Source organism: Toxotes jaculatrix, chromosome 12 (genome assembly GCF_017976425.1).
Source record: "Toxotes jaculatrix isolate fToxJac2 chromosome 12, fToxJac2.pri, whole genome shotgun sequence".
NCBI classification, from domain to species: Eukaryota; Metazoa; Chordata; class Actinopteri; family Toxotidae; genus Toxotes; species Toxotes jaculatrix.
The window spans coordinates 26,429,708-26,449,707 of NC_054405.1; the positions used below are offsets into that span (position 1 = coordinate 26,429,708).

General features: G+C 48.9%; 3 protein-coding genes, 1 long non-coding RNA gene and 2 other non-coding genes across 7 annotated transcripts; 2 read left to right on the plus strand and 4 right to left on the minus strand.

Moving 5' to 3' along the window:
* Nucleotides 1–985: 985 nt before the first annotated feature.
* nhp2 (NHP2 ribonucleoprotein homolog (yeast)) lies at nucleotides 986–3,633 on the minus strand. Its single transcript, XM_041052011.1, has 4 exons — nucleotides 3,345–3,633; nucleotides 2,621–2,690; nucleotides 2,351–2,456; nucleotides 986–1,820 (listed from the first exon to the last, which is right to left on the minus strand). The coding sequence occupies exons 1-4, from the start codon at nucleotides 3,508–3,510 to the stop codon at nucleotides 1,695–1,697; spliced, it is 468 nt and encodes a 155-aa protein (XP_040907945.1). The 5' UTR covers nucleotides 3,511–3,633; the 3' UTR covers nucleotides 986–1,694.
* A 2,504-nt stretch (nucleotides 3,634–6,137) lies between these two features.
* LOC121190976 (hepatitis A virus cellular receptor 1 homolog) lies at nucleotides 6,138–10,646 on the minus strand. Of its 2 annotated transcripts, none has more exons than XM_041052010.1 (7): nucleotides 10,556–10,646; nucleotides 10,006–10,344; nucleotides 8,988–9,062; nucleotides 8,791–8,858; nucleotides 8,515–8,596; nucleotides 8,079–8,106; nucleotides 6,138–6,585 (listed from the first exon to the last, which is right to left on the minus strand). In XM_041052010.1, the coding sequence occupies exons 1-7, from the start codon at nucleotides 10,587–10,589 to the stop codon at nucleotides 6,444–6,446; spliced, it is 768 nt and encodes a 255-aa protein (XP_040907944.1). In that variant the 5' UTR covers nucleotides 10,590–10,646; the 3' UTR covers nucleotides 6,138–6,443. The 2 variants fall into 2 exon arrangements, with proteins under 2 accessions (XP_040907944.1, XP_040907943.1); XM_041052009.1 differs by having other exon boundaries at nucleotides 8,515–8,599.
* LOC121190978 lies at nucleotides 8,571–9,923 on the plus strand. The gene is made up of 2 exons (XR_005895055.1): nucleotides 8,571–9,203; nucleotides 9,301–9,923. It is a non-coding gene; the product is annotated as an uncharacterized LOC121190978 (long non-coding RNA).
* An 873-nt stretch (nucleotides 10,647–11,519) lies between the features above and the next one.
* On the minus strand, nucleotides 11,520–11,591 carry trnad-guc. The gene has a single exon. It is a non-coding gene; the product is annotated as a tRNA-Asp (tRNA).
* A 119-nt stretch (nucleotides 11,592–11,710) lies between these two features.
* On the minus strand, nucleotides 11,711–14,625 carry LOC121190986 (hepatitis A virus cellular receptor 2 homolog). Its single transcript, XM_041052028.1, has 7 exons — nucleotides 14,551–14,625; nucleotides 13,393–13,594; nucleotides 13,151–13,287; nucleotides 12,980–13,042; nucleotides 12,548–12,627; nucleotides 12,336–12,444; nucleotides 11,711–12,250 (listed from the first exon to the last, which is right to left on the minus strand). The coding sequence occupies exons 1-7, from the start codon at nucleotides 14,597–14,599 to the stop codon at nucleotides 12,168–12,170; spliced, it is 723 nt and encodes a 240-aa protein (XP_040907962.1). The 5' UTR covers nucleotides 14,600–14,625; the 3' UTR covers nucleotides 11,711–12,167.
* trnad-guc lies at nucleotides 13,986–14,057 on the plus strand. Its single transcript has one exon. It is a non-coding gene; the product is annotated as a tRNA-Asp (tRNA).
* Nucleotides 14,626–20,000: the final 5,375 nt, after the last annotated feature.

Here is a 20,000-nt window from a genome sequence, read left to right on the forward strand (position 1 = left end):
TATAACATTAAGATTTCATCTCCCTCTGAGCTTCTCCAACGACCCCTGAATCCTCTGCAGCATGGTGGTACACCCAGACTCCAGAGGGTCCTGGTTCTGACCCACGTGGTCACTGTTTCAATCTGTTGTCACAGATTCAGATTTAATGCAGCACCTGGACACACCAACCAATCTGTGGGGGCGTCTCTGGTGACTCTTTGGGGCAAACATGAAGCATTAGCAGAGAAACCTCAGGGGCTAAATAATGGCTTTGACATCTCTAATTCTCCAGAAGTACCTCTGGGATCCCCTCCTAATACCCCACTCACACCACCTCAAGGATTCAAGGAAAACTCGACGGGACACTTAAAGGACTCAGTCATACCCTCCAAAGAGCCTTCTGGAAGACCCCACAGACCCTGCCTCAGGAAAACCTTGAGACCTCAAGCACCAGGAGGAGGAGGAGGAGGAGGAGGAAGGCTGGTAACAGGTGAGTGTTGACAGGATAAACATCACACACACACACACACACACACACACACACACACACAGAGGCATGTACATGCATCAGTAATAACACTCCAATGACATAATAATGTAACTGACAGGGAACTTTACACAGAAAGTCCATTTTTTCCTTTAAATATTTCTGAATGTTGACTCCCGCACTCTGACCCCCTCAGCTGAGTTCAGCTTCAGGACAGCGTGGTGCTGTACTGCCCCCCTGTGGCTGAAACTCACACTGTCTCTATTTTTCTGCACCTCTGTGCATCAGCAGAGAGGAACACTGACCTGTGTTTGATTCACACACAGCTGAGAGCTCAGTTCATACAGAGGAGCTTCACACCAAACTGTGTGTAACAGACGCAGAGGAAACTCTCCGTCACAGGTCCAAACCCGGGTCAACGTGTGGGTTACACTCAGAAACCATGTGATGTAAAATGATCAGATCAGCGTCAGTTAAACCATCATCTTCATCAAATCTGACAGAGACACAGAGACGTGATTCACTTCATGGTTTTTTTTTATTAAAAAACTTGAAACATTTCTGAGGAACCTCGGCTGAAGCACAGGTTCGGAAAGTTCACCCGCAGAACCACAACCCTCCACGGACAGAAGCAGGTTTAATGTTCAAGGGGAAAAAATGTCAAATCATACAAAAAGATATTAAAAGCAAAAGGAAAAATAAGGAGTGAATCTGCCGTTGTCTCCTGTCTCACTGTGTCCTGCTGCCGTCGTCCACTGAGCAGGACACACATCATCAGTCCGGCTCACACCAAACCCACTGCCACGCCCCCGCGTACTTCACTGGATCATTTTCATTTTCTGGCCTTTGAATTACAACATTTTTTCATCACAGTTAAACTTCTTAGCCGTGCAGTGACGCATAAACTTTATTTACAGCACCGACGGAAAACAAACAAAAACACTGACATTTAAACAAACCCCCGCGTTCTGTCTTCTACACAGTGTTGTTAGCCTAGCTTAGCACAAAGACTGGAAGCAGAGGGAAACTGTTAGCCTAGCTCCATCAAATCCAGCTGCGTTGACTCTGATGGACACGTGAGATGTACTTTATTCATCAGGCGTAGAAACAGAGACGTAGAAAGGAGACGGAGCTTCTGACGAGAAACGTTGGACTGCTCCTTTAAGCTGTGGGTTTATTTAAATGAAGGCAGTGACCTCATAGCTGCTCCCTGATTGGCTGATGTGCCTCAGAGTGGTTTGGGCAGGTTGGACACCTCCTCCGCACACTCGTCGTAGGCGTCCTTATAGTCCTGATGAGGTTTGATCAGGATCACACACGTTGGCCTCTTGGATCCTGCAGAAGAACCGAGATCCTGCAGACGAAGACACGAGGAAATGAAAACGCAAACTCGTTCTCGTCTGCCTCAGAGTCACAAATCAAACATCATGCTGCTATAGGCTGAGGCTGCTGGGGGACTTCCCATGATCCTCTGCACACCTCTCTTCTTCTCTCTTTCTCTCCTCAGACCCACTCTCACATGTATTAGCCTTTATTCCATGTCATTAACTCTGTGTCCTCTCTGTCCCGTCGTCCTGTGCCTGTCTCTCTCTCTGTTCTCTTGTCTGTGTACCTGTCTTCAGGTGTCTCTGTCTGTGGTCCTAGCTCCACCCACCTGCTGCTGTTGACCGTCTACCATTTCTTTTTCCTGTTCAGAGGCAGCTGTTTCTGCTGATCTGGGGTCAGACTCTGGGTCTGTGAAGCGCTTTGAGACTATCCTGACTGCTGAGGGAGCTGTATGAATAAAACTGAACTGATTTTACTACTGAGGCTCAGAGTCTCATCAACATGGACTTCAGCTGTATTAAAGCCGTCTCTGTGACCGGCTGTCAGCGGCGGACTCACCACTTTGGATGGGATGTAGGCGTACGGCAGGTTTCTGTCTTCGCACATGATCGGCAGGTGACAGTAGACGTCGATGGGCAGCGTGTCGCCGGCCATGACCACGATACTACAGAGACACAACAACCTCGGATGAACGCACAAACACACAACATGCAGCTCAACAACTAAATCTTAGGTATTGATGTTTGGGGTTGCATCAGGACGGTGGTCTGCAGAGTCAGCCACAAAGTGACGGACTCATCCTTTAATTTAAAAACATGGCTGACTCACCCTTTCTCTCCTTTGTTGATGAACTTCTGAACTTCTTTCACTCCCCGTCGGATGTTCTTCACTTTGGCAGCTGGAAAAACAGAAAACACCATGAAGACCCTGATCCAGCCTACAATCCAAAACACGGCAGAAACCTTGTTCCGTAACTACGGGCATTTCCATGATTTCATACACGCCGAATCATTCAGAAGAGCCGAAAGATTCTTTTATGATTTAATCTCTTAACCGACAAAACTCATGACAGTTACTCACATGCACGAGAACTTTAAATCTCGAGTTTTTTAAACAGAGTTTGGCATGCTCCCCATAAAAACTCGAAACTGGAGAAAACAGCATATGTCAGCAGCGAAGTGAATTCAGACTTATCTGGAGTCACACATTTGACTTCTGCTAAAACTCAACCGCAGACGAAGAAGAAAGGATCGTGCATCATTATGTCCCCGTGCTGCCTGCACGAGGCGCAAACCTGCACCGCCGATCCAAACATTCCCTACACCATGAGGCTGATCCTCAGAAAATGGCTAACCGATCATAAAATACACGCAGCACACGGACATGTTATATACCGAATTAACGAGAAGAGACCGGTGATTTTTACAAGATCTCATTTCTTCACCTACACCGATAGAAAAGTCTGCAGACACGCAGGAAAAGGTTAAAATCTTTAGTTGTTTGATAGAGTTTGGTGTCCTCTCCGTAAAAAGATCACTCTCCTCGCGTTTACCCTTTTTGACGCATTTGTAGAGTTTCTTGCTGAGTTTCCTGGAGGCCAGCGGCTGAGCGATCGGGTTCACGTTGGCGATCAGCTCCTGGTAAGACTTCTCGCTCCCGCCGGCGGCAGCGGCCTCCTCTTCGTCCGCCGACACCTTCTCCTTCTTCACTTTAGTCATTTCTGATCGAACAAGCTGATCGAAGACAACAATCAATAGTTGTGAAGTAGTTTTCTGATCTGATTACCATCAGCCGGTCAGAACACGCACCGCGGGGAAACCACGTGTTAGAGCTGCGTCTGTCTGAGCGGAGACACGACAGCGCCCCCAGCGGCCCGGAGGGCAACAACAGCCCGAACTTTCAAAATAAAGCACAGGTGGAGACAAGAAAGAAGACCGTTTAGAAAGTTATAAAAAAAATAAATGATGTGAAAAGAAACAGAGAGACTTTAGAAACGAGTATTTTGGTATTCACCCATTTTTTTCAAAGACATAAGAACCACAGAAAGTTCAACTTTATTTTTGTTAAGCTTCCTTTTTTCATGCAGTGTTTGACATGACTCTGAATTATGTTCATCAGGTGAAAGGAAAATTAAAAGCTATGTTCTCTTTCTTAAAATCAGTAGAATATAAACTCACAAGCTTTAAAAAATCAATACACAGGAAGTGATCTGTGAGTGAACAGGTTTTGTTTCAGATTTTATTTACTTCATTTTACACTTTGCTGTTTTTTCACTCCTTTCCTGCCGCTGTTCTTCCCGGGTTCTCCCTTCCTTTTCCTCCTCTGCTTTTCTTTGACATGTTTTTCCTGTGGAAATTCTCAGTGGCTGAAAAGATTTGTCATATCAGGTCATCATCTGCCACTTATCTGGGTCCAGGCCCAGGTCCAGGCCCAGGCCCAGGCCCAGGTCCAGGTCCAGGCCCAGGTCCAGGCCCAGGTCCAGGTCCAGGCCCAGGCCCAGGCCCAGGCCCAGGTCCAGGCCCAGGCCCAGGCCCAGGGCACACACACCTGCCGCACACACACCTGGACAGACCTGGACCCTTCACCACAGCAAACGGAGGGAAATGTCTCCATTAGAGGGGACAACCTGCGCTCAGAGCGTCACACAGAGGACAGGTCCATGGAAAAGGAGGAATCCAGTGTGAGAGCAGCTGATCACACACACACACACAACGAGCTGAATAACAAACAACAATACAAGTCTCCATGATACACAACAACTAAAGAGACAAAATAAAGAGTATAAATGAAGACGAAAGAACAGAGACAGAGGACAGGTCCATCTCTACCTGTGTGATTTCACAGAAAGACAAAGAATAAAAAGCATCATTGAAAATAAGAAATAAACACATGTTCAATAAAAGACAACATGAACTCATCATGTTCAGAGACAGAGACAGAGAGTCTTACCTGTGGGAGAGTCTGACACAGACTGATCCAGCTGCTCTGATTGGACAAGGACATCTCTGAGGGCGACGAAGGCTTCGCACCAACCTGACAAACATGTCTGACCGGAAGTTTTTATTTCTGCTTTCAGAAAACGTCACGACACCTGCTGGTTTTCTGTCAGTCCACGAAGACTGAAGCGAGTTCATGAGACAAACTGCAGCTAAAGTCAGTCCACCAGAGGGTCGTCCTGTACGGGGACACCGGTCTGACACTGATGGTCTGCCGCTTCACACACATGATTCCTCACCTGCCCCCCGCCCCCCCTCCACACACACACACACACCACCTTAAAAATCTCAAGCATGTTTGAAGGAGAATGACACAGAGTCAGAACACTACAATAAAGACACAGTAAAGACACAGTAAAGACACAGTAAAGACAGATGACTGGTGCACAGATTTTCTTTGGGGGTCTAACTAACATTGATCTGAGCTTTAATTTACATCAGGGTCTTTAAACGGTCGTCTCACTGAGATCATGAGACGTGTCCAAGGATAAATATGGACAGAAAATTCACTCATCACAGTCCAGTTCAGCGTTAGCATCCACAGCTGCGTCCGCCGAGGCCGAGCGTCTGGGTGGAGGAGCTGCAGCTGCTGATGCTGATCCAGGTTAAAAAGCTGGTCCAGTGCAGTTCATCAGATTCAGAAACCTGTGATTTTACATGGCTCATTAACGACACAGAGACGGGAGCAGAGCTGAGTCTGACCTGAACGCAGCCTGATGGAGGCCTGATGGAGGCCTGAGGGAGGTCTGATGGAGGTCTGATGGAGGTCTGATGGAGGTCTGAGGGAGACCTGAGGGAGGTCTGATGGAGGCCTGATGGAGGTCTGATGGAGGCCTGAGGGAGGTCTGATGGAGACCTGATGGAGGCCTGAGGGAGGTCTGATGGAGACCTGATGGAGGTCTGATGGAGGCCTGATGGAGGCCTGAGGGAGGTCTGATGGAGGCCTGATGGAGGCCTGATGGAGGTCTGATGGAGGTCTGATGGAGGCCTGATGGAGGCCTGAGGGAGGTCTGATGGAGGCCTGATGGAGGTCTGATGGAGGCCTGAGGGAGGTCTGATGGAGGCCTGATGGAGGCCTGAGGGAGGTCTGATGGAGACCTGATGGAGGCCTGAGGGAGGTCTGATGGAGGCCTGAGGGAGGTCTGATGGAGGCCTGATGGAGGCCTGAGGGAGGTCTGATGGAGACCTGATGGAGGCCTGAGGGAGGTCTGATGGAGGCCTGATGGAGGCCTGATGGAGGCCTGATGGAGGCCTGAGGGAGGTCTGATGGAGACCTGATGGAGGCCTGAGGGAGGTCTGATGGAGGCCTGATGGAGGCCTGATGGAGGCCTGAGCCTGTGTGAGCTCACGTCAGATCAGTTTTCAGAGTTAAAATCCTGTAAATCTTAAGAACAACATTAACATTCAAGCTGTGAAGCTTTCAGTGAAAGTTGGACACATTGTTTTTTCTTTTCAACTCAGTGTCTTCTTTGTTTTAACTATCCAACAGGTTTCATGTCCTTCATGGTGTCCATTTAAAACCTGGTCCTGCTGGTGGACACGGGAACTACAGGGGCCCCGAACGCCTCCAAAATCGAGGTGACGAGAACACGTCTTTTGTCCAGAGCCTGGCGTCTTCCCGTCTCCCGGCAGGTCAGGGGACGAAGCTTCGGGGTTCAGGGGCAGAGCTCATACTCGCCTCCGTCACCACCTCCGTCGATCTGATAAATGTTGTCCACCGCCGAACCCCGACTTTGGAGCTGCAGAGTGGACAACGTGGAACTGAACAGGACTGAACTGGTGACCGGCTGCTGAGGACTGAGACACAGAGGAAGAATTACTGCAACATCTTTCACACCTTTCATTTTCTGCTTCGGCAAAAAACTGTTTTCACTTCATTTCCTGGAGAAGTTTTAAAAAGGATTCCAGGAAATTATCAGTAGGAACTTCAGCCTGAACGCAGTGAGTACAAACTTATTATTTTCAGAGTGAGCTGCTGTAATCTGACAGATTTTTTACTGGTTTGGTTTATGGCAGTTTTAGCAAAAGACACTTACGATACCGATGAACTGGGATTAACTGGAGCACCAGTTAAACACTTTCTCTGGTTCCCTTTTACAGTAAGAAATAAAAATGACGTCTTTTTAGGAATCTTCCTTTCGAACTTTTTCTTTTGACGTTTTTCAGGGTTGTTGAGGATTGTGGGTTTTTTACACTTTGAAAAACAGCAGAGGATTCAGTGGTTTCTGGTCCTCGGCCCGTAAATGATCACATCTGAGCTGATTCTGGCTGATGACTGACACCTGGGAGCTTTTCAGTGTCCAGGTGTGGAAGCAGCAGATTTGGGCGGTGGGACCGGGCCGATACTGGGCCAGAGGAAGAAAAGCTGGGGCCAGATTTATTTGGCTGTTTATTTCAGACACACCTGCTCCTAGGTCATGTGACGCTGCAGTTCAGACTGTGACATTCACGGTTTCTGTGAGCGGTTTGTCAGAAGCTTCAGTCTCAGAGGAAACCTCAGGCACTTCCTGTCTTCACTTTCATCTCAGAAACCCTGCAGCTTCAACATGTCTGACCTTTGAGGACGTTTCAGGTTTTAATCAGATTGTTAAAGTGAAGCGGTTTCAGTCAGATCCAGGTCTACAGATGCTGCACATGCTGTCAGAGTCTGTTAACAGACAGTTTCTTTTTTGTTTCCATCAAATGAAAATATTCTACGTCTTTCAGTGTTTAAACTAAAATTCCTGACAGGTTTGGAAAGCTCGGGATGTCGTCATGAGTTTTCACCGTGTCACTGCTGCTGCTCAGCGGTTTGAACAGAGTCAGATACGACCTGCTGTGTTCAGGTGTGAAGACTTGAAGACACACGTGATGTTTCGCATAAATCAAGACGTTTGAGTTTGGCAGCGTGTTAAACGGTTGCATGTGTGTGCGCTAACATGAACTCATCATGCTGGCATTAAAGATGGGCTGAGGCTGGCAGCTCTGAGGGCTGATGTCTGAGATCACCCGTGTGGTTTTGGGCGTTTCCTCATGTCTGAGTTTCAGTTTGAGAAGCGCAGCGCCTCTGAACCGAGTGAAGATGATGGTGGGATGAAGGTGCGGGGTGAGAAACCCAGAAGGTCAAACTGCAGACTCACAAAGCCTCTGCTGAGTCATGATTCATCGACAGCCTCAGAGACTTGATCGACCAGTCTGAGCGCCTCTGGACCACAGAGGCTTAAAGTCGCTTCGCTCGGAGGCAACGTTCAGAAAAAGTCCATCAACATAACAAGAGAAGCAGAAGCTCAGGGTCACATCACAAAACTTACAGTTTGTTCAGTCGGCTCCATTTTCTCACTGCAGAGACACAAAAACAGAAACAATGTCAGTGGGGAGAGAAGGTCCTGAGGAACCAGAGCTGCTGAGGAACCAGAGCTGCAGAGGAACCAGAGCTGCAGAGGAACCAGAGCGGCTGAGGAACCAGAGCTGCTGAGGAACCAGAGCTGCTGAGGAACCAGAGCTGCTGAGGAACCAGAGCGGCTGAGGAACCAGAGCTGCAGAGGAACCAGAGCTGCAGAGGAACCAGAGCTGCTGAGGACTGAAGCTCAAACTGATTAGACAACATCCGACCGATGATCAGATCACGAAGCCGTCGTTGATGATGAGTGTGTACTGATAATAACGATCAGTCATGAAAAATACACAAATGGAAAAAAGAAATTTGAACAGTGAGAGAATCTGTCTGCTCTCACCGTCTGTACTTACCGAAGATGATGACTCCGCCCACTGTGACCAGAACTACCAGGCCGAAAACAACACACACCAGGACGGTCACACTGCTGCTCTCCTGCTACACACAACACAACACAACACAACACAACACAACACAACACAACACAACACAACACACACAGGAAACACGTAGAGTGAAGCTGTGATAGCACTGAACGCCACACTGACTGACTCACTGAGCAGCTCCGGAGACGAAGCCACACACTGCAGTAACACAGCCTGTGTGTTTCACACGGGGTCAGCTCACACCTCAGTGCTGATGAAGCCGTTGGAGGAGGAAGAGGAGGAAGTGAGAGAGCTCCCTGTGGTCAGCTGACCTGCAGGACGAGGAAACGAAAGCAGATATTTTCAGGACGTCTGTGTCAGCAGCTCCGCGTGATGATGCAGGCCGATCCTCCGCCAGTCCGCGCGCACCTCACCGTGAGTTTGCGCGTGTGTCTGCGTACCTGTCGTGGGACCGGCTGCCGTCAGCGGCGTGGACGTGTCTCTGTGGACAGGTGCTGATGTGGTCGTCTGCGGAGCTGAAACAGACGAGCGGTGTGAGGTCAGCGTCGGACTCAGGCCGTCCATGTGTGGTTTAAAGTTGTGCGTTCTGACACACGACACGTCACACGTCACACACGTTGTACCTGCACGTCAGTGTCGTAAAGCACGTGCCTGAGGTGAGCGGAGCAGCAGCTGCTGAGGCTCCACACTCACTAACACAGCACAGCAGCAAACACCTGATCCATTCAATTCAATTCAGTTTTATTTCTACAGCTGCTTCCACAGGCAAAGAGTCTGACCCCAGATCAGCAGACACCTGGCTCACAGGGGGGAGCCTCCTGCTGAGGGCCGGGCTGGGTCAGAGGAGGAAGAGGAGGACATGCAGCATATAGAACATGATACACACAGGAAGTGGACGATGTTAGAGGGACAGCATTCAGATCCCAGAACAGTGAGTGGACACTGTGTCCTCAGCAGGTTACAGCTGTGATAGGAGACAGAGCACAGGAGCAAACAGCTGTATGGATCCAACATGGACCTGAAGCAGAGCGGGACATTAAACACAGTCATGTGTTGTAATGTCTCCACCAACCTGCCGATCACATGATCAGCTGATGAACAACCAGCTCAAAGCTTCTTCAGGTGAACGCTGAGCCTCTCGGTTCCATCAGTCCCACCGTCTGTGCTGCGTGTTACACAGACTCAGACTGACTGACTCAGATTTCCTCCTTTCCTTCATTAATTCACGTGACGTTTGCAGAAAGACTATTTCTCTAAATAATGTCTATACTGTTTATTTTTACCATTAGAAGTTTATGTGGAGGCTGAGTGCCTGTGTATTGCTGCTGTGATAGCGAAATTTCCCAGCTTGGGATGAATAAAGTATTTCTATTCTATTCTATTCTAATTCTGTTTTTTTTGTGTAAAAACTGAAAATGTTTCTGCACAAACTTCATCATGTTTAAAAGATTTTCTCACCTCTGTCAATGGTCAGATCGAAGTGATGTTTCTCATCATTGAACGGCCCGGGTATCTCGACTCTACATCCGTACCGTCCAGCGTCTGTGTCCGTGAGGTTCAGTATGGTCAGAGAAGCGTCTCCTTCATCCAGTCGTCCCAGCAGCTGATACTTGCTGGAGGCTCCGGTCACTGAATGTCCATCTGTGGCAATGATCTGGTTGTTGCAGCCCGAGGCTGGTATGTCTCCTCGGTTCCAGCAGAAAGACAGCAGTCCATGTTTCTTCCTGTCATATTTAACATGCAGAGTGATGTTCTCACCTGTTCGACCAACAACCGGCCTGCTGTCACTTTCAGCAACTGTGGAGACACAAACAGGGAAAGACTGTTCCTTCTTTTTACACAGGACAACAAAGACTGAGCCAAACAGAGGAAACGCCGGTTTCTATGATCAGGTCACTGACGTCTGGGCTGCAGCTGCAGCTGATGTTAGACTGAACTCAGAAAAGACAAGAAGAAGGACGACACGGTGATTCTATATCAGCGACGCTGATCGGTAAAGTCAGAGTACCTGTGAGCAGAGCGAGCAGCAGCACGAGCTTCATGATGAACGCTGACAAACTGTGGTCACACTCACACACACCCAGCGTTTAAACGCACAGCTGACACACACCGATAAAGCAGCGTGTGTCATCACAGCTGCACACGCTGTAAAAAATTACCCCTGAAAACAAAAACCAGGGTTTGGTCTGAGAAAATAATGAAACTCAAACCAAAACAAGGAGGAAAGAAAGAAACTGTAAAGACTTTTTCAAACTGATGTGAGACTTTTGTTCACACCTGGAATTAACGTGAGACTCCATGTGTCTTCATTCGCCACTTGTGATTGGATCCCACTTTCCCGCCCATGTTAATGGCCGATCTGAGCGCAGCCAGTGTTTCACTCAGGCGACACAAGGTCAGAACAAATCTATCTCATTACTGTCACACAGTTTTAGATACTGGGTCAAATTGACTGGACCTTATTATCATAATCAATCATTAAATTAACAAAATAAGTCTAATTCAAAATCACCATAGCAACCACCTAACACAGAAGGATTAGGTAGCAATCTGCCAAACACCTCAGACACCACCAAGAGTGTGTCGCCGCTTCAGCCTCAGGGCTGATGACTGAATACGACCTGTCTGAGTTGCACATGTGCAGCGTGCTGTATAAGCGCCAGCATCATGTCCACCTGGTGATGAGCCGGTGCTCCGTCAGTAAACTAAGCTACTGAGCAGCACCCTGCTGCTCTGCTGTGGGGTGAATACGCCTTAATGCTCGCTGCTTCCTGGATCATCACACTCTGAGTTTCACTTCTTCTAAAACTGAAAGAAAACACACTGCAAAAAGTATCTGCAGCTTTAAGTCCTGTTGGCTGGTTATGGATTAGAAGCTAAAAGTCAGTTAGTTGATTAAACTGTAAACATAAACAAATAATAAAAACACAATTATTAAATGTTAAAATCTCAATTTAATAAAATCAATCAACCTCCCCGTCGGGGAATCGAACCCCGGTCTCCCGCGTGACAGGCGGGGATACTCACCACTATACTAACGAGGAGAACCATGATAGCCGGGACCACAGCGTGACTTTTATCTGCTGATGAGAGCAGAACAGCCGGCCGCTGTTTTCCATTGAAGCAGTGAAGCGCACACTGTGACGTCAGTTATGACTTTAAAAACCTTTATTTATTTTTATAGTTAATTTACATGCGAATAAAGTTTGTCTGTGATTGTTAAACCGACGGAGCTTTGAACAGGAGCCTTCACCGACTCTTCCGCCTGAACGGACGTCGACTCCGGGTCTGAAAAACGAGGCCAATGCGGAAGTGCCTTAAAGTGCAATACCACTGAGGGCCAGTAGGGGCATAGTCATGTGACCAAAAGGGTCACATGAAAGGACGGGATAACTTTTTATTGTTGTCTGTCCTGTCCTGTCCACGTTCACTGTGGACACTTGGACTTCATGTCAGAGTTCAGACAGTTTGGTTACGTGCTGGTGTGTTGTACAGTTCCTTTGCATTAGTTTTATTCCTAACTACAGCTGTTGTAATTGAAAATGTGTTTAATGCGCCTGCGGAAACGGCAGGTGAACAGCAGACAGATGAGTTTTAGTCCCAGTGTCCCTCTCAGGTGTCTACACAGAGGTGTCCCCCTCCTCCTGCTCTGATTGGTTCAGCCTCCTGTCAGTCTGAGATCTCTGGTTAAACCTCCACACTCCTGCAGACACAAAATAAAACAGGTGTAGGTGTAATACAGTGTTTGAGCTGAAGACACATATGAACCTGTGTGTGTGTGTACACACTGTAAGCAGCAGTCAGCAGCAGTGCAGGGATGAAGATGATGAAGGACAGTCTCACTGTGTTTCCAATAAACATCTGCAGACCGTTTCCCAGCTCGTGCTCAACAGCTGACTGCAAACAAACAAACAAACAAACAAACACATTTTTTAATTCATCAGTCGCCACAACGCTGATCCAGTGATGGTGCTAGCTGCGGTCCTGCTCTGTGCGGTACCTGAACCAGTGCCACCATTGGCTCTGTGGTGCTGCCGACATCACTTCCTCCGTCCTCTGTCAGGTCTCTTGTGGCGTAACCTGGAAAAGTTACAGAAACAGTGAAAGTTTGAGATTGTGTTCCTGTTTACAGCTTCAGTCTGAGCCGTTACATTCACACTAACTGAGCTTCACAGCAGCAGCCAGAGAGCTGAGCCCTCTCTGCCCCACGTCTGGACTCTCAGGCCCCATCGAGGTGATGGAGGTTATACCTGAGAGGAACACCTGCAGGTGGGTGGGGCTGTAACAAATAACTTCATAGTCAGTGTCCTCCTCAGCATATGTGACCATTAAAGGACAGAAGCACATTCAGTATTTACCACAGAGTAAAGTAAGGAAGCGTGTCGATGCCTGAAGCTTTATGTCTGCTCAGGGCTCCTGTAGCTGCACTTACTCATTGCAGTCTGTGGTGCGTTCAGGTTCTCAGCGTCCCCAGCAGCAGAGACCACAGAGTGAGCTGCAGGAGGACAGAGGAGAGACAAAAGACTGAACAGAAGTGAATTCATTCAGCTCCAGCCCTATGCTACAGCAGCCTCAGGAAGCTACGGTGAGTGTGTGAACGTACGGCTGATGATGATGAGGAGGACGGTGGAGGTCTGGTCGTTGAACAGCCCCGGCAGCTGAACTCTGCAGTGATAGAAACCAGAGTCTGACAGACGAGAGCTAAAGATGGACAGAGAGGAGGAGGAGGACACAGAGTACCTGCAGAGGACAGGGGGAGTGTGGGGTTATTTCATGCTCCGATACTGAAGGATCCCTGAACGCGCCCCCCACCGTGTACCTGCCCCCCACCCTCCCGCCGTGTACCTGTACGACCTCCGGTATGAGACCTGATCTCCAGCAGTGTTGATCACAGTGTTGTGGCAGGTGAACAGTGAAGGCTCTCCCCTCCCCCAGCACACCTCCACTCCGCTCTGGCTCACCGCGTCCGACCGACATGGTAACATCACCCTCCGCCCGGCAACACCCACCACCGTCTCCATGGTAACTGCTGACACACGGGCAGGCCCTGAAAAAAACAACACACACACACACACACAGTAATTAAACTCCTGGACACTCAGCAGGACACAGACCGAAGCCTCCACAGGGGGCGCTGCAGACAGAAACCCAGGCCACGTGGGGCTTCAGCCTAAGGGACGGTTCAGTTTCCTGAGCCAGTCCTACTCTGGGCTTTATCCTGAGCTGTAACAGGGTCTGTAGAAATAACTGTGACTGTAGGTTTAGTGATAATAACTAAAACTGTAACTACAACTAATTCTCAGCTTTGTCAGACGGAAGGTTTGAAGCTGTGTCTGCTTCCTGAGCCCAGACTGGTCCCACAGGAGAGGAGCCTGATCGCTGAAGGCTCGGCCTGTAAGGAGGATTTCCACAGGGAGCCAATGAAAAGACGCTGTCAGTCCTCGTTAGTATAGTGGTGAGTATCCCCGCCTGTCACGCGGGAGACCGGGGTTCGATTCCCCGACGGGGAGGCATCGTTTTATGGGGCGCAGCGGCTTTGGACCGCCCGGTTCGATTCCTCGACCAAACACAATGGATACGGGTGGTGGTGAAGGAGACGCGACCGTGGCCGTGGTACCCCTGTGCAAGGCACGGATCTACCCCGCCTCCCCGGCAGCATCATGCATGTGTGTGTTTCGTTCACTTTGTGTGGGTAAAATGCAGAGAGTCGTTTCAGGAGGGATCAATAAAGTTTCAACAAACTAATACAGGAGTAATAGGATCTCTCACTGCAGCAGTCTGGATCAGCTGGAGGCTCCAGAGTTAACTGGACACCCTGATAACAGGGAGGTATTACAGCCTATTGCAGAAACGTTCAGTCACTGCTCTGCCTCTAACAGTCCGGTTTAGCAACGTTCGGAGGAAAACAGCAGCGTCTTTAAAACCAAACGTCCATTTGCTGATGTAGCTGTGGAACAGGACGTCCCCATTAAACCGCTTAGTTAACAACAGGCTGAGACTCACCTGTGAGGACACAGACCGAGGTGAAGGCGTGAAGAAGCAGCCACAGCATGTCGTTGTGTTCCCTGCAGACAGACAGACAGACAGACAGACAGACAGACGACTCACCGATGGTACTTCCCTTTTCCAGTCATCTTGATATTTATAGACTGATGTTGAGAAACAGGTCTAAGATCAGAAACTGGATCCTGCAGATCAAAGCATCAAACTGTGAACACACAGTCATGATGTGAGCAGGTCTGACGACACGTCTCTGTTCTTACACACGTTTGTGTGTTAGGTTTCTGTTTGGTGGCTGTTCTCATCAGAACGGCAGAGCTAACGGCTAAAATGCAAACACTAAAGCATAGCTAGCTTCTTCCGAGCCTCCTCAGTACCAGACTCTGAGTCCAGGTTCAGCTCTTGGCTTGAACCTTAATCTGCAGAAACTTTCTTCATTTCTTAATGTTGTTTAGTTTTTACACTGAATAAACATAAATATTAATCGTTCGGTTTATTAACAACTTTAAACTGAACACATTACACTTTACAAATCTGCCCCTTCCTTAAAACTCTGCCCCATTTTGTCCTCTAGAGGTCAGTCTCAGTCCCACAAACAGTCTCGCCTCCTCTCTCCTCCCTGTTTCCTCTCCTGTGGAAACATTCTGGGGTCAAAGGTCAGTCACTTTTGGCCGGTCTTCTCTCTAATCTGATTTTGTGCCACATTCTTCTCTAATCACATTCCTCCTGCTGGAAATATGAAAACATGAAATATTTATACAACATATTAAACCTCTCACAGGAGCTGATCTGAGCTCCCATCATGCTTCATGTTGTAGTTTTTTTCTTCGTTCCTCTCTGAGGGTGGAAACATCCGGTTTGTGTTTCAATGAAATCACAGATATTCGATAAATATTAACAGAAAAATAAATGTGTGATCAGCATCGTCCCAACTCTGATTTTCACCAGAATATTCTCTAATTCACTGTAACCATCACTGGTCCCAGCTGGTCCCAGTACAGGACACTGGGTCCTGCCTCACTCTGAAACCTCAGACCTGATCCTGATCCTGCCAGTTCTAAGCTCTTAGTCATAATGTGACATTTAACACATTAGTGACATCACAGGACATCACTGTTACTAATACACACTCACTCACTCACTCACACACACACACACACACACACACACACACACACACACACACACACACACACACACACACACAGTAAAATCTAAACCCTCTGTGGTCAATAAAGTTATTCACAATCGAGTCCCAGAGCTCCTCCACTCATTATGTGTGTGTTTAAATCTCTGTGTGTGTGTGTGTGTGTGTGTGTGTGTGTGTTTGTGTGTGTGTGTGTGTGTGTGTGTGCTCCTCTGCCTGAATACTAAACAACACTCAGCTGTAATTTGTTTCTGAACATCTTGAAACAGAGACGTCAGCAAGAAGAACAAACTGCCTGCAGGGGAGGAGGAGGGGGGAGGAGTGGGAGTAGGAGGGGGAGGATGAGGAGAAGGGGGGAGTGATGGAGGGGGAGGAAGGGGGTGATGGAGGGGGAGGAGTGGGAGGAGGAGGGGGTGGAGGAGGAGGAGGGGGAGTGATGAGGGGAAGTGATGGAGGGGGAGGAAGGGGGTGATGGAGGGGGAGGAGTGGGAGGAGGAGGGGGTGGAGGAGGAGGAGGGGGAGTGATGAGGGGAAGTGATGGAGGGGAGGAAGGGGGTGATGAGGGGGAGGAGTGGGAGGAGGGGGGGGGGGGGTGATGGAGGTCAGACACAAACATTCGTCACTTGAAGTTTCAAACTCGCTGATGTCACTTTATTGGCTGTTGCTGTGGCGACGGCTCGCTGCACCTTCATCTCCTCTGACCTCTGAACCTGACTCACACCTGCTGTACAGCTACAGGCACTGAGGATGATGGGAAATGGGGTCTTAAATTATGAAGCTGTTTACTTAAATTTCCCTTATTGTCAGACAGTCCCATAACAAACAAACAGACAGACAGACAGACAGAGACAGACAGACAGACAGAGACAGACAGACAGACAGAGACAGACAGACAGACAGACAGACAGACAAACAAACAAACAAACAAACAAACAAACACCTCTTCCCTCAGACCAACAGTAAAACCTCACAGCTCTTTCTGCTCAGCGTCTCAGGCTGAGGACAGGCCGGATGGATCAACATGTCTCTGAGCAGCTCGAGTGCTGTGGAGTGTTAATTAGCTTCATAGTGAACAGCTTCAGCCACTCGTTCATATGGAAACACTCAGTGTTAATGAGCGAGCGCTGCTCGCTGCCATCCACCCACATTAGCATCATATAATTAGCATCAGCTGTGTATTTGAGCCATTGACTGGTGTTAGCTGGATGCTAATGTGAGCTGGAGTGGATCTGACACGCAGGTTTAATAAATGGACGAGGAGACGGACAGAGGATGGACACATGGAGACAAGAGGGGGAGGAGGAAGAGGAGACAGACACACACAGAGACAGGACACTTTTCAGAGGTTTCTATAGCAACAGGAGTGAAGTGGCGTGCACAGAGTGTGTGTTTGATCTGATTAGTCGTCAGTTTTCATTCTGAGTCATGGTCAGATTAAAATCCCAAGCTTCAAGCTGCTGAGGACTCAGCTTCACCGAGCTCAGAGCACACCTGTGTGCAGGTGAGGACAGACGGCTGGTGTGTTCAGGTGAGAGCTCTGTCCACAGTCACACACCTGAGCAACATGAGAACAGGTGAAAAAAGACTCCGTTTTCAGATGTGGATTCCTGGGCGGCTCCTCCGTCATCCCGCTCTGACTGACTGCGCACACCTGTGCACACCTGTGCAGTCACCTCGGAAAGTATCAGACGCTCGGCGCTCCGGTCCTTCCTCTCCGGTTCGTTCCGTCAGCGTCTGTGGTGCCTGGACTCTGTGCTTCTTCTCCTCGTGATCATTATCTTGTGGAAGCACTTACCTTTTTATTCAGCGCTCACCTGCCTCCCTCGAACCAGCGTGCTCTCTCCTCCCGCAGTTTCCTCCGGTTCCACCTCCACCTTCCGGTTCATCGCCTCCAGCCGTCTCTGCCACGCCGCTCAGGAATCGCTCCACTGTTCTTTCAGAACTGACAGTGAACTGGTGAACCCGCCTCCTCCTGCTCCTGGGTCCAGGCCTGAATAACAGACTATCATATGGTAATGCTTTTCTTTTGAAAGGACCATCTGTGTGACTTCAGCTGAGAGGCTCAGTCACCTGTGTCTCTCTGATGCTTTTATTGTGAAATGATGCTTAAATGTTCCTGTTTCAGAGTCAGAGTTTGACACGCAGCCGTGAACGTGAGGATCAAACAGAGGGAGCGAGGACACGCGGAGACAAATGATGCTGCTGGAAGAGTTTCATCGTCCCAGAGGACTGAAAATAGCCTGAAGGAAGCATAAACACTGTGTGTGTGTGCGTGTGCGTGTGTGCGCGTGCGTGTGAGACGCTCTCAGACTGTGATTCATCTTCTGTCAGACTCCAGCTGAATCATCTTCATCATCATCATCAGTCTGAATCACAGGAAACCTGCTAACAGCAATGAAATGCAGGTCGTTCACCCATTCATCCATCCATTGATTTATTCATCCATTCACTCTGACTGTGAAGGACTCCTCCTTCGTCCTCATCCGTCCATCAGCAGTGAAACTCAGCTCCTGCTGGAGCGGAGGAGGACGAGCTGCTTTAATCCACGTAGGGAATTATGGGAAATGCTCTTATTTCTGAAGCTGAAAGAAGTTTTTAAACCTGTGAACAAGAAAAGAAAATGATGAAGTTCCCATCGTGAATCACTGAATCTGTCATTCATTCATCGGTGAAACAGTTAAACAGCAGTCAGAGAGAAGACAGACAGCGCAGAGCTCAGCTGCTGGTCTCTGACCCCGTCTCCATCAGAGACGGGTCTGAGCTCCTCAGCGGCGTGGCGCGGCGCGGCACGGAGCGGCACGGAGCGGCGCGGAGGGGCGCGGCGCGGCACGGAGCGGCACAGAGCGGCACGGAGCGGCGCGGCGCGGCGCTCTCACGTCAAACTGTCCTTCACTGGGAAACTTGTAATTCCAGGAATGTACGGCTGAAATGTAAAGGGACATGCTGCCATTTTTAGCCTGGCAGTTAATAACCGACGGTCACAGCGTGGAGAGGAAGACGTTTTAATGTCCATTCCATGTCCCCACTCTGCTGTGCTGCTTTTAGAGCTGCTCAGGTTGTCCTCAATGATCCGAGAAGACTGGAGTTTAAAAGCAGCACGAAGATAAATCATCCTGCTGCAGCTGGCCGGGGTCCACTCCTGCTACGTCCCTGCAGGACGTCAGTGTCTTCTGCCGGAAACCAGCAGAGACTCCGGCCACAGTCCAGCACCAGACGTGATCCTGGCCCGTCCCCTTCACCATCATCTGCTGAGAGACCGAACACCGAGCCATGATTGGACGGAGAGGACAGGCCGCCTGTTGTCAGAACACATGAAGGATGAAGGAATGTCCAGCAGCGTCTCCTGCCCCACTTTCTTCTGAGACAGCCCATAAAATGTCCTGGTCCGAGACATGAATCAGCTCCAGAGGCTCGTGGGAAAAAAAACTGTCCCACTGGGAAAACTTTATGAATACTTGACAAGAAATCAAGAAATGTGAAGCAGGGACAGTTTGGTGCTTTCATTTCTGATTTCTCAGTCATTTCCTGGACTTTGGACACCGTCTGTCCCCCGAGCTGCTGCTGCTGTCTCAGGTGTGTTTCTGTGTGTTTGTAGTGAATGGTGAGAATGTGCTCTGACGTTTCTGTCTCTTTCTTTTTAGTTCTTTTTTAAATGAAATGAATCATGAAGGCATCAGTTCTGGTCTGAGTCTCTCTGATTTGTCCTGAGACGTCTGATGTTTCGATGTCTCGGGGTCATGGGAAGGAGCAGCGGCTGCTCCGTGCAGATTTACTCAGTTAAACCAACTATTTGTGTTTTGGATTAAAGGGATAATTCAGATGTTTGAGAAGTGAAAACTGTTAATCCTCAGCAGGGGACGTCTGTTGGTCTGTCCAATGAGAAAAGGTCTCTGTCACCCACTTTGCTTGAGCTCAGTGAGAAACCCGTGTCTCCATGTCTCTGCGGTGGTCCGTCTTCTGCAGCTTCCTCCAGCTGTTTAGCTCCTGTGTTCAAACCTTTAAAGCTTTAAATGCTGGAAAAAACCTTAATGCGTGTTTAAAGGATGAACTGAGATTTTTCTCCATGTAAATATAAACGTACAGTTTCATTAAAATAATAAAATAAAGGAACTAAGACAGAGACCAGCAGCAGAACCATCAACCACAGACCCACCGCTGAACCTACGTCACCCTCTGAGCCGCAGACACCACCTGTGCTCACCTGCCTCGTCAGCCCGGAGTTTTCCACAGAGACCCAGGTCAGGATCAGGTGATCAGGTGAGGAGGCAGCTCCTTCAGCAGCTGAGAGACCAGGCCTGAGACTTTT